The 13,266-nt window shown below is 49.7% G+C and overlaps 1 protein-coding gene across 3 annotated transcripts in view; it reads left to right on the top strand.

Annotated features, from left to right (window-relative positions):
* CUX2 (cut like homeobox 2) overlaps positions 1-13,266 on the top strand; it is a 275,020-nt gene that overhangs the window by 219,473 nt on the left and 42,281 nt on the right. For all 3 annotated transcript variants that reach the window (XM_047760177.1, XM_047760179.1, XM_047760178.1), the window contains exons 5-6: positions 8,887-9,021; positions 12,765-12,888. In XM_047760177.1, the coding sequence (XP_047616133.1) occupies positions 8,887-9,021; positions 12,765-12,888 (259 nt within the window). The remainder of the gene's footprint in view (positions 1-8,886; positions 9,022-12,764; positions 12,889-13,266) is intronic.

Below are 13,266 nucleotides of genomic sequence, written 5' to 3' on the forward strand. Positions count from 1 at the left end.
GCAGCCACGTGTCTCCACTGAAAGGTTTCCAGTGGAAGCGCTGAGCCTGGCAGAAACCCAGGCTCCCTGGCTCCGGATCAGGAGCTACAGGGTGTTCTGTCACTTCTCCGGACACTAGGTTATGAGGCTTGTCAGACGCTGGGGCAGGACACAGGTTACCTTGGAGACTGGGGGTCAGTGGGACCCAGTGCTTCCCCAAGTGGAGTCACCTGACATAGGGAGCGGCCTCGGCCTAACCAGCACAACACAAACTTTGAACACATTGCATTCTGGGTGTCACCTTTCTAATTCCTTCTAGATAAAGTTTCAGTCAGGTGCTGAAGCATCTTAAATGCCTGTGAAACACCTGTGAATCTCGTTTTAACCAAGGAAGAGCCAGCCTCAAGATCAAGTTCTTGAGCAGACATTGGGGGGCTACCTAAAATTTAACAACATCAGTTTTTAAAATTTTTTGTGTGGTTTTTTTTTGGTTTTTTTGTTTTGTTTTGTTTTGTTTGTCTTTTTGCCGTTTCTTGGGCCTCTGTCACAGCACATGGAAGTTCCCAGGCTAGGGGTCGAATTGGAGCTGTAGCCGCAGCAACGTGGGATACAAGCCACATCTGCGACCTACACCACAGTTCACGGCAACGCTGGATCCTTAACCCACTGAGCAAGGCCAGGGATGCAACCCGCAACCTCATGGTTCCTAGTCGGATTCGTTAACCACTGCGCCACGATGGGAACTCCTCTGTGTGTTTATTTTTGTGGTTAAAGCACCTCGTTTATGATACAGAATCCCACTATTTACAAATAGTGAAACAAATAATTCCTTTTAAATAGATTCAAGTTTAAAAAAACAGCATTGAATTGGAGTTCCCTGGTGGCTCAGCAGTTAAGGATCTGGCATGGTCACTGCTGTGACTCTGGTTATTACAGTGGTGCAGATTTGATCCCCGGCCTGGGGCCTTCCACATGCTGTGGGTACCACCAAAACAAACAAAACCATTGAATCATACAAGGACAAATGTCAAGTTGGTGATCTTTCGGGGGCAGGTGGGTGCAGCAGAAGTTGTGATGTGAGTACACTGGTATCTGGCAATTGGGCCACAGTGGGTTCTAATCCACCTTCGCCTTCTTCTAGCTTGATGACCTTCAGCAAGAGGCTTCCATAGGAATGCTTCATGTGGTTGTTTTGATGAGTAAGTGAGATATAAATACATGCAAAGTACTTGGCATATTTCGGGGGGGGGGCGTGAAAAAGCATCAGTTCCCTGGAATTTTTGGCTCAAGATACTGGGTTGGGGTCTCATCTCCATACCCCAGCTTCCGGGATGTGGGAGCCACATCTGCTCCAGAATGAATGCAGAGCTGGGGGAATAAAGACCAGAAATGAGTGTTTTAAGGGTCAGAGCCTGCTCTGAACCCAGTCACCACCCAGCAGCACCCAGACCAGCCTACAGAGAGGGGAGGGGAGGCTGGCACCAAGAGTACCCAGGCATCACCAGGCTTTCTGAGCCCCACTTCCTCATCTGTAAAATGAGTCAGTTGCTGTGAGGATGAAGCTAAGTTGTGTTTTTGGGACAGTAACACAGGGGTGATTGACCAGGATGGTCTGCCACCCTTTCTTGGTCTGATGGAATTGTTTCTCCTGGTGCTTACAGGGTCTAGATTGTTCTCTCAGCTCCCTTCTGGCTTCCTCGTTTCCTTCAGGTCTGCTCAAATTTCATCTCCTTCACAAAGCCTTCCCCGACCAGACAGCTTCAGGTAGCACACTGCCCCGCCCCCCAGTGCACACCATAGGCCACTTTCTCCTCAGCCCCCTTACAGCCATTGGTTTATTTGTCCTCTGTCCATCTCTCCCCTCTAGAATGTCAACCCCAAGAAAGCAGGAATTTCCTCTAATTTACTGTTGTTATCTCCAAGGCCCAGAAACTCCCCCGGTACAAAGTAGATGCTCAGCAAGTATCTGGCATCTGAAGAAATGGTACCTGACACACAGTGGGTGCTCAATTAAAATCTCTTGATGAGGCGTTCCTGCAGTGGCTCAGGGGCAATGAACCCAGCTAGTATCCATGAGGATGTGGTTCGATCCCTGGCCTTGCTCAGGCCTTGTCATTTCTCTCACTTTGTGTTTGTAAGAGCAGCCAGTGATGTTTAACTGGTACATCAACTAATACCAGTTGAGCAAAGTTAGCGGGAAGCCTTTGGATGTGCCAGCTACCCCAGCAAACATTTTACCTGTGTGTAACTTGGCAGAATCTTCCAGTCATCTGGATGCTAGTAATTTTTTTCCTCCCCTACCTGACCCCTAGCAACATAGCTCAGGCTTCTGCAGATTTCTCCCAGATGGGGTTGGGGAGGAACTTGGAAGAAATAAGTTCACCCATGTGCCTTAAAGTCTAAGAATTCCGTAGGGAGGAAATAGAGTGAAACATGCCTGGGGCAATAAGGGGTCGTGATTGCTGCACACTTTTCAGAGCAGGGACATCGCACAGCCCAGGTCCGCAGTAGCTGGAGAGGACGAACATGCAGGAGGATCAGAGCCCGGCACCTGCTGCCTCCTCTTATGAAGCAGGCTTGTCTTCCTGGACGACGGGTGAAATGGGCGCAGCAGGAGGGAAGTAGGTCAGGCTTTTTTGTTTGTTTTTTCAGGGCCGCACCCGGAGCATATGGAGGTTCCCAGAATAGGAGTTGAATCGGAGCTGTAGCCACCAGCCTACACCACAGCCACAGCAATGCCAGATCCGAGCCTGGACTGCAACCTACACCATAGCTCACAGCAACACCGGATCCTTAACCCACTGAGCTAGTCAGATTCCTTTCCACTGAGCCACAACGGAACTCCAGGTCAGGCTTGAAGTAAGGACTTCCTTCCTATGAGACTTGAAATCTAGCAGCTTCTTGGTCCTGCGTCTCTCACGGTTGGTACCCAGTTGGTTACCATGTATATTGGGTTGAGTTGTTTGCCCCCAAAGATATGCTGAGATTCTAAGGTCTGGTATCTATGTATGTGATCTTATTTGAAGATAGAGTCTGCAGATGTGATTAAGAGAAAGGAAGGTCCTTTATCAAGTATGACTGGTATTGTTGTAAGAGGAGAGAGACACACAGAAAGGAGAGCCCTATGATGACAAGGCAAAGATCAAGTACTGCCACTACAAGCCAAGAAATGCCAAGAATTGCCAGCAGCATCAGGAGGAAGCATGGAATAGCTCCAGAGAGCACGGCTCTGCCAACACCTTGATTCTGGACTTCGAGCCTCCAAAGCACACAGAGTGTTAGTTTCCTGGGGCTGCCATACCAGATTCCCCTAAACTGGATGGTTTAAAATGGTGGAAATTTATTCTCTCAGTTCTGGAGGCCAGAAGCACAAAATCAAGGTGTTGGCAGGGTTGGCTCCTTCTGGTTCCAGTCCTCTCTCCCAGCTTCCGGCGGCGGCTGGCCGGCCTTGCCACTCCTTGGCTGGTAGACACATCATTTCATTCTCTGCCTCTGTCTTCGTAGGCCCTTCCCTGTGAAGCAGGATATACTAGTCCGCAGTATAACAAAATACTGAGTGGCATAACAGAATTTTATTTCTCACAGTTCTAGAGGCTAGAAGTCCAAGATCAAGGTACCAGAAGCTCTGGTGAGAGCTCTTTTCCTTGCTTGCAGATGGCGGCCTTCTTGCTGTGACCCTGCATGGTCTTTCCTTTCTTCATGGGCAGAGAGAGAAACCTCAGGAGTCTCTTCCTCTTTTTCTAAGGACACCAGCCCTATCAAATCGTGCCCCACTCTTATGTCCTCATTTAACCTTAATTACCTCCCTAAAGCCCTGTCTCCAAATAATACAGTCACATCAGGGGTTAGGACTTTGACATATGGATTTGGAGGGACACATTTCACTCCCTTTTTTTTGTTTTGTCTTTTTGCCTTTTCTAAGGCTGCTCCCGCAGCATATGGAGGTTCCCAGGCTAGGGGTCTAATCGGAGCTGTAGCCACCGGCTTACGCCAGAGTTACAGCAATGCGGGATCCAAGCCTCGTCTGCAACCTACACCACAGCTCATGGCAACGCTGGATCGTTAACCCACTGAGCAAGGCCAGGGATCGAACCCGCAACCTCATGGTTCCTAGTCGGATTCGTTAACCACTGCACCACGATGGGAACTCCCACATTTCACTCCTTAATACTAGGCTGCCTTTTCCAGCATCAGCAGGAGTGGCCCGACCCTATCACCCCTGTCATGCTGTCATTGGCTGGGAGCAGGTCTGGGCAAGCATGACCTCCAAACAAACACTGCAGTTGATCTGAAGGTGCAGCACCTGGAGACTGTCACCAACTCCTCGCAGGACGTCCTCTCTTGAAGGGAGAGCTGGGTAGCCTGTCCCGTGGCTGCCACATGTCATAGGAGTAAGGGCAACGCTCCCTGAGAGTCTCCCAGTCTCCAGGCACTGTCACAGGGACTCAGTGTGTTCATGGAACCCTGCACAGCTCTCTGTGGTTCTGCTGTTAGCTCTGTTTTACTGATGGGGAAACTGAGGCTCGGGAGACTTAAGTGACTTTCCCTGAAGGTGTTACAGCCAGGATTTGACCCTCAGCTTCCCTCTCCTTCCCCCTTTATCGGAAAGCAACTTGGGAAATTTGGAGGATTCACAACATTCAAACCTCAAGTGTCAAGTTCAGCTGTGAAGGTGTTTAATAATCACCCTCCTGGAGCATCCCAGCTCCAAGGAATAGGCTCAGGGCCAAAATCACTCACTTAGGCAGGACCCCACCCCTATCTTGTGACATCCAATGTCGATTGAGTGTGTGCCAGGGATATACTTGCAACAGAAATTTAAACATGAAGCCCAGAGAAGTGTGATGCTTTGTCCAAGGTCACACAGCAAGCCAGTGGTGAGGCCAAGAACAGAGCCTTTCATGCTTCTGGCCTAATAATCCCCCAAGACCTGCCTCAAGGAAGCTTGGCCCACTGCAAAGAGTCATCAGGCTCACCAGATTCAAATCTTACTTCTGCCACTTCTGAGCTGGGCGACCTGGGGCATATGGCATTTCCTCTCTGGGCCTTCATTACCATGTCTGGAGAATGGAAATAGCAGCAGCTACCTTATTGGGCCTCACTTTGGGGAAGTGATTTCTTTCACACACACCCCTGTGCCTCAGTTTCCCCATCTCTAAAATGGGAACACACAAACCTACCTAACAGTGTTATGGTGGAGACTGAATGAATTTTAATCCATTTAAACTGCTCTGGGAGTTCCTGTTGTGGCTCAGCAGAAACAAATCCAACTAGTAACCATGAGGTTGAGGGTTCAATCCCTGGCCCCACTCAATGCGTTAAGGAGCCGGTGTTGCTGTGAGCTGTGGTGTAGGTCACATCCCACATTATTGTGGCTGTGGCGTAGGCTGGCAGCTACAGCTTTGATTCAACCCTTAGCCTGGGAACCTCCATATGCTGTGGGTGCACCCCCACCCCCCCAAAAAAGTAAAGTGCTCTGGTTGTTAGGATTCAGCCACAGCCTAACTTTGGCTGAGTCATCTGAACACACACGCCCCCCCCCTTTCTTTCTCAAGTTGGGGGTCCAGAAGGAAACTCAGTGTGGGGAGAAGAGGCCCAAGGGCCCATCTCAGCCCTACCACCAACTCACCGGCAGACTTGAAGGAAGTCACGGGACCCCACTTTTCTCCAACTGTGGGTGGAGGTGTTGGACAATTGACGAATTGTCACTCCTCAGTGTGACTTTCTAAGCTGGAGCCTTTGAGTTCCTGGGTGGAGTTCATAGCAGGATTGTTGGCTTCTGAGTCTTACAGGCACTGATGAGAATATAAGAGGCCATGCCCTGGAGTGTGCTGCCCCTTCTCAGGATAATAACAACAGTTAACACTGTGCAGATCTCTCTACACATTCTCTCTTCCAATCCTTGCAGCTCCATTTTACAGATGAGAAAAGGAAGGTTTAGAAAGGTTAACTAACTGGCCAAAGGTCACATGGCCAATTTGGAGTTGGAGCTGACACCAGCAATCCTTAAATCACACCACCTCTCTCAGTCATCTTTTTCAGTCCTCCCAATAATAATTTCTGAAAAGTAGAAACTACTGTATTTTCCCACTTTTTAAGTGGGGAGACTGAGGCTCAAGGGCCCAAGGGATTTGGATCAGCCCTGGACTTCAGGTTCTGAGTGCTTAACCTCTGTGTTCTACCCTGTACCAGCAACTGAAGGCAAAGAGACAGAATCTTGGAATGGCTGAACCCGTATTGAGTAGCCACCCCACCCCGCTCCTCCAGGCCTCTCCAGGGGGCCACCTGAGGTCAGCTTCCCCCGGACAGAGGGCACAAGGCAGCAAGGAGTGACCACAGGGCCTCCGAGCAGAGCAAACATCAATTCCTGATCCCGGGGAACGAGCCATCCTTTTTCACCCGAGTGTCATCTTTTGGCTCAAACAGGCTCCCGGCCAGCCGGCCCCCGAGCCACGAGCTGGATCTTTTCCACCTCCCTGGAACCAGAGCAAGTCCTCCGTGCCCGCTCAGAGCTGCACCCGCCCGTGTTTATCTAACCTCCCTGACCCCGGCAAGCGCTTGTCGCCTTTTTCTTCCTTTCTCAAAAACCAGGACACAATAGGAAGCGTTTCCTTGAACTTATTAAAAAATCCAGACTTGTAAATTAATTTGTCCGTGTTGTACAAAGGCAGTGCAGATGGACTCATTAGCATGCACACAACAAATAATTATAGATGAATTTTTAGCTGGCCTGCCTAATGCGCTTGCTGGGTTAATTATGTCAATGTATAATTACATCAGCCCGGGGAGACATAATGGCATATCCCGCTGAGCAGGCCCTGCCTAATGACGGGGCGTGGGGGGAGTGCTGACAGAGGAAAGACGGCAGCGGCGTTACCATGCACCTGCTTACCTCGACACAAACGCCCATTGTCCGAGCCTCCTGCCACTTAAACAAACAGGCAGGAGGAGAGGGATAAAATGCACAGGTGGCCTTGTTCCAGCCAGACCTGAAGGCCCCCAAGTATAGGCACTGCCCCGTTTCTCCCATCGGCAGATGTTCATTAAGTTGGACTGTGGGTCAGGCTTCATTCACCCACAAGGGGTCCAGTGGGGAAATAAAAACAGATGCCGTCCCAGCCCTGCCTGGTGGAGTTTGCAGTCCAGTGGGTGTTAATTAGGTGCATTTGCGAATCCATGAAAATTGGAAGTACAGTGAGTGCTGTGAGGGAAAGGTACAGGCAGCTGGGAGAGCTCATATTGGAGGACTGTCTGGGCAAGGAAGGCTTCCTGGAAGAAATGGCATTTGAGTTGAATGCCGCTTCAACTCAAGAGGTTCCTACCTATACAAAGGCTCTGGGGTGGTAAGGTGCATTTGCGGGACTGAGAGCAGAAGGCCAGTGTGCCTAGAGCTCAGAAAGGCAGGGGATAATAGCAAGGACTTCCATTTGTTCTGAGCTGACCAAGTGTAGTCACCAGGTTGAGCACTTTACATGAACCTTCATCACAGCCCCATGAGCTTGGTACTTTCATGGTGAGATACAGAGAAGTAGATCCATTTGCCTAGGTCACACAGCAATCCTGAGAAGCAAATATGGATTAGACCTGGACCAGGGATGTCTGACTCCAGGGTCCACACTAGTAGAGAACAATGGCCAAGCAGATGCCGGTGGGAGGGCCCAGGGGGGAGAGGGCTCTGGGGCATCAGAAAGAACTGGTGGACCAGACCAGGCCCCTTGGTCTGGAGCAAAGAGGTCCTGGGGTCCCAAGAACATTCACCTGAGGCTACTGGGATTGAAATATCCACACCACTGGGACAGGAAGTCTTCACAGCATGAGAAAGAGACCCAAACTTGAGTCTCTCCCCCACTCCTCAACAAGTCACCTGGCTTCTCTAAGCCTCAGTTTCCTCATCTGTGAAAACAAATTGAATCCAAGCCTCTAGGGATGCTGGCTTGCATCATGGGAACCCATTCATGAGGACTGGTTTTGTAACCAAAAAAGATGAAAGATGCTGCACCAGCCTCCTACCCCAGGTGGGGAATTGGTGGGCAGGGCAGGGTGGGGGCGGGGTGCTCTTGGAAGAAGAGGTGTTGGATTCTAGATCTCAAGAAAGAGGAGGTGCTCGCTAGGTGACAGGGTGGGAAGGGGGGACAGATTTCCAGGTGAAAGGACCTGCAGTCCTCAATTTGGGATCTCTTGGGAAATTCAGAAACATCTTATATCCATGTGTGTGTCTTGCCCCCAGAAAAGCCATTAGTTAATCGACCACAAATAATGGTGTGTTGGGCCAGAACTACTGCGAAGCACCCCAAGGGCTGTATGTACAAGGATGCTCTTAGGGAACCTCCGGTAAAAGAACATAGGGAGAGAGCTAGGAGAGGTGGGGAACCGGGTGGAAGCATACCGACTATATTACAGCCTAAGGAATCACTGGGTAAGGCCGTGGGCCAGTCCTCAGCCCTAAGAGCAGTCCTGTGTCCCCCAGGAGCAGGTCTGCCTCCATCCCCGCTGCCTTCAGGCCTTGTCTGGGAGGTCCCATGGGAAGGCTACGCTTACACTGACGGATTTCAGAGTGCACCTGCTGGGGTCCTTGCTAAGTGACGCTCCTTGTGGTTGGAGGTGGCAAGACACAGTCTCATGGCACCACAAATGGCACCTTGAGTCAGGAAAATGAAGTTATTGTGACAGTTATACTTATTGTTATTTTCAGCTGGGCAGGACATCCACACCCATGGGAACAGCACATGATCTCCAGAGCAATTGCCTGGAGATCTCCCTTATAAAACAGAACATCCACGTTGCTCCTCTAAGCCACGAGAGCGATGCCAGATGTCTCCTGTGGATGGTTCCTCCCACCTTAGCTCCCTGGCCCTGCAGCCTCAGGTCCCAGGTTCCAACCACCCCTGTCCTCCTCTCTCCGTGCAGACCCCGTGCCTGTGTTTGAAGTGGCACGCAGCCCAGACGAAAGACTGCAGCCCCCCAGCTTCGACCCCAGTGGGCAGCTGCGACGAGACCTCCACACTTCGTGGAAGAGACATCCCGAGCTCCTCAGCTCCAAAGGTACTGATAAGTCTTTCACAGGATGCCCATAATAAACAAATGGGCTATGGATACTTGGCAGTCAGAATCAGCCACCCTTGAGGGGGAAAGGGGGCAGGTAACTCAACTTTATCCTTTTAGATGTGGGATGGGTTAAGGTACACTTTTGCTGAAACAGACCAACCCCAAATCTCAGAGGCTTAATAAATTTGAAAGGAGGGGAAGTTGCATGGAATGCTCCATGCAGTCATTCAGGGACTCAGGCTGTGGTGGTCCTGCCATCGTCAACACTCAACATCCAGAGTCACAGTGAATGTTGACCACTAGCCAACAGGCAGAGAAAGAATTATACTGAGGTCTGTGGGGTCCAGGCCTGGAGGTGGCACACATCATTTCAGCTACATCCCATTGGCCAAAGTTTAGTCATGTGGCCACACGCTACCCCAAAGGAGACTAGGAAATGTAGTCTGGCTCTGTGTTCAGGAGAAGAGGGAAACCTGAGGTAGTGAACTCAGCACTGTCTCAGCCCCAAATGAGACAAGTTAAGAAACTAGCAGAGCTAAGAAATACAGTGTTTACAAGTATGTATGTTGTGATTAAAACATTTAAAAGCAAGAGAATGTGGAGTTCCCGTTGTGGCGCAGTGGTTAACGAATCTGACTAGGAACCATGAGGTTGCAGGTTCGATCCCTGCCCTTGCTCAGTGGGTTAAGGATCTTGCGTTGCCGTGAGCTGTGGTGTAGGTCACAGAGGCAGCTCAGATCCCGCGTTGCTGTGGCTCTGCCATAGGCCGGCAGCTACAGCTCCGATTAGACCCCTAGCCTGGGAACCTCCATATGCTGTGGGAAGCGGCCCTAGAAAAAGCAAAAAGACAAAAAAAAAGCAAGAGAATGATGGATGAAATTCAGCATGGTGCTTAGCATTGGAAGGTGAGGTCACCATAGGGAGGAGCAGGGAGCAAGTGAAAGCCATTGGTAACCATCCAAGTCTTGGGTGTTGATTGACCTGCATGCCAGGCACTGTTGCAGACAATGGGGACACAGCTAGGAACAAAACACAAAAATCAGAGTTCCCGTTGTGGCTTAGCAGGTTAAGAACCCAACACAGTGTCCTCAAGGATGCAGGTTCCATCCCTGGCCTCACTCAGTGAGTTAAGGATCTGGTGTTCCCATGAGTTGTGGTGTGGCTCAGGTCCTGTGTTGCTGTGGCTGTGGTGTAGGCTGGCAGCTACAACTCTGATTTGACCCCTAGCCTGGGAACTTCCATATGCCACTGGTGCGGCCCTAAAAAGGACCAAAAAAAAAAAAGACAAAAATCTCTGCCCTTGTCAGGCTGACCTTCTAGAGGGAGAGACTGTCAACAAATAAATTAGCGACATATATAATATGTCAACTGATGAGAAGGGCTTTGGGTAAAAATTAAGGAGAGAATTGGGGGAGAGTCAGATGAAGAGATCCTTGTCTAAGGAGCAAGTGAGTAGGATTTACCTCAGAGGTCAGCAAGCTGTTTCTGAAAAGGACCAGAAAATAAATATCTCAGATGTTGCATGCCATACAGTTTCTGTCACAACTACTTAACACTGGTTGAAAGCAGCCATAGAGAGTATGTAAATGAGTGGGCATGACTTCGTTCCTGTAAAATTTTATTGACAAAACAGGTAATGGGCCAGATTTGGCCTGTACTGAAGATAAAATGGGCTGAGGCTTGTCACATGAAACCATGACACATAATCACTTCTCAGGAAACAACTCCCCCATTTCACAACCTCCTCCCTCTTTGCCCTCCCTAATTGCCTAGTGAGTATGAGCACCCACAGTAAGCCTGGTCCTGGGCAGGGTCTTCTGGGGAACAGCACTTTGCCAATTCTGTTCCTACACCAGGAATACCCTTCCAACCAACCCTGACAAGCCAGGACTTGGCAGTTCTTCAGCCCCTGTTCCTGTGTACACACCTCTATGAAACCTCTGAGGTTCTCCAGCAAAACTGTCACTCCTTCCTCTGAGGTCACTCTCAGGTTTGACCTTCCCTCTGTAAGAATAACAGTAGTTATGGAAACTGCCTCGTGAGAGCATTTGCCCTATGCATTGTGCCTTTAACACAGTATCCCACTGTCTCCTGGCATCAACCATCTGAGGTATTGTTGGCCCCATTTTACAGATGGGGAAACTGAGTCACAGAAGCAGCAGGTGGCCAGGCAGGGAATCAGACCATAGGCTTCTTCTTCTTTTTCCTTTTTTTTGGGGGGAGGGGGGTGAGATGTGATCTTTATTAGAAAAGTAAAAAGAAAAGGCAGCACCGAAAGCTGAGCTGATGAGTTTCAGATCATAGGCTTTTGACCTTGGCCTTGGGATGTGTCTTTCCTTAAGGACACTTTCTGTTCTGAATCATGCTGGTCAAACCTTACCTGTTTGTCCACTGCTGTGGCCTCAGCACCTGTAACATTCCCCATACAGGTGTACGCACATGCGTGTGTGTGTGTGTGTGTGTGTGTGTGTGTGTGTGTGTGTGCTGTGAGATAACCACTTTGCCAGCCCCTCTAGGGGCTCACTCTGCAAACCACCCATCTCTGCACTCACCCTCCTGTGCCAGGCTCACAGTAGAAACTTAATAACCAGGACAGAATTTAACTGCGTCACTTGGGCCCAAGGTTGGGGATCCGAATTTTGGAACTTTTGAGCCACTCACCCTCCATGGCTGGTCCCTGATCACTTCTCTCTTCATGATGAATTCTGTGCAAAATGCACACACTGATCCCCAGATGAGCCACCACAGGACCTACAAAGATGGACCTGACGTGGGTTCTGCACCAGGGCACCTGCAGATGAGGGGTGATGTCTGAGGATCTGAGTGTGTGCCATCAACTGTGGGGAAGGGAAAACAGTGTGGCAATTCTTCAGTAGGTTAAATCTGGAGTTACACTGTGCCCAGTCATTCAACTCCTAGGGATATATCCCAAAGAATTGAAAACAGGTGCTCAAACAAATCCTGGAAACAAATATTTATAGCAGCACTGTTCACAGTAGCCAAATGGTGGAAATAATCCAAATGTCCACCAGTAGGTGAATGGAGGAAAATATGGTATATCCAAAAAAAAGGAATATTATTCGGCCATTAAAAAGGAATGAAATACTGACCCATGCTCCAGCCTGGATGAACCCTGAAAACATTACGCTAAGTGAAAAAAACAAGTCACAAAAGGCCATATGTTATGATTCCAGTGATCCTGAAATATCCAAAATAACCCAAATCCGTAGAGACAGAAAGCACAACAGTGATTGCCAGGCACTGAAGAAGGGAATGGGGAGTGACTGCTTAATGGTAGCAGGATTCCTTTTGGGGTGACGACAGTGTTCTGGAATTACTGGTAATGGTTGCACAGCATTGTAACTCTACTAAATGTCAGGAAATTGTGCACTTTAAAGTGGTTAAAATGGTTTTGTCATGTATATCTTACCATGATTTTTTTTTATACAGTAAAGAGGGCCAAGGAGGCAGGAACAGGTCTGAGAGGGCAAAGGAAGCCTCTAGGTGTGCTGTCCAGGGCCAGCACGGTAGGAGTTTGACTTCCTTGTGCACACGCACCAAGGCTGCAGCCCAGCTGATGGCGGTGACACCGGGTCATGACAGCTGCACTTTCTCCAGCGCTGAGTTTGGGAAGTTCATTCTTCTCCCAGCACTGTCAGTCAGTCTGGTTTGCAGGACACGACTCTGGCTGTCACACCACTCTCTGCAGTGGGTGATTTTCTCTCTTTTTCTCCCTCCAGAGCAGAGAGAGGGGACGTCACCAGCCGGGCCCACCCTGACTGAGGGGAGCCACCTCCCAGGCATTCCCAGCAAAGCCCTCCTGACAGAAACTTTGCTGCAGAGAAATGAGGCAGAGAAACAAAAGTGAGTGTGAGGAGGACGGGTGGGTTCCTGCTGCTCCACCTGTCTGAGACGTGGGACCTGGGAAGTCTTGGGGACTCTAGATACAGGTTCGAGACGGAGATGCAGGCCTTGGTTCAAGCCACACACTCGGCAGGTCACATCACCTTTCTGAGCCTCAATTTCTCCATCTGGAAAAGGAGGCTAATGGTGATATACTCGTCAAGGCTCTCCAGAGAAGCACAACTAGTAGGATTTTTTTTTTTTTTTTAAGAGGTATATTTCAAGGACTTGGCTCACACAACTGAGGCAGGCAAGTCTGAATTGGTAGAGCCAGCCAGCAGGCTGGAAGCTGTTGGGTGGGAGTCAGTGCTGCCATCTTGAGGCAGAATTTCTTCTTCC

Source organism: Phacochoerus africanus, chromosome 15 (assembly GCF_016906955.1).
Source record: "Phacochoerus africanus isolate WHEZ1 chromosome 15, ROS_Pafr_v1, whole genome shotgun sequence".
NCBI classification, from domain to species: Eukaryota; Metazoa; Chordata; class Mammalia; order Artiodactyla; family Suidae; genus Phacochoerus; species Phacochoerus africanus.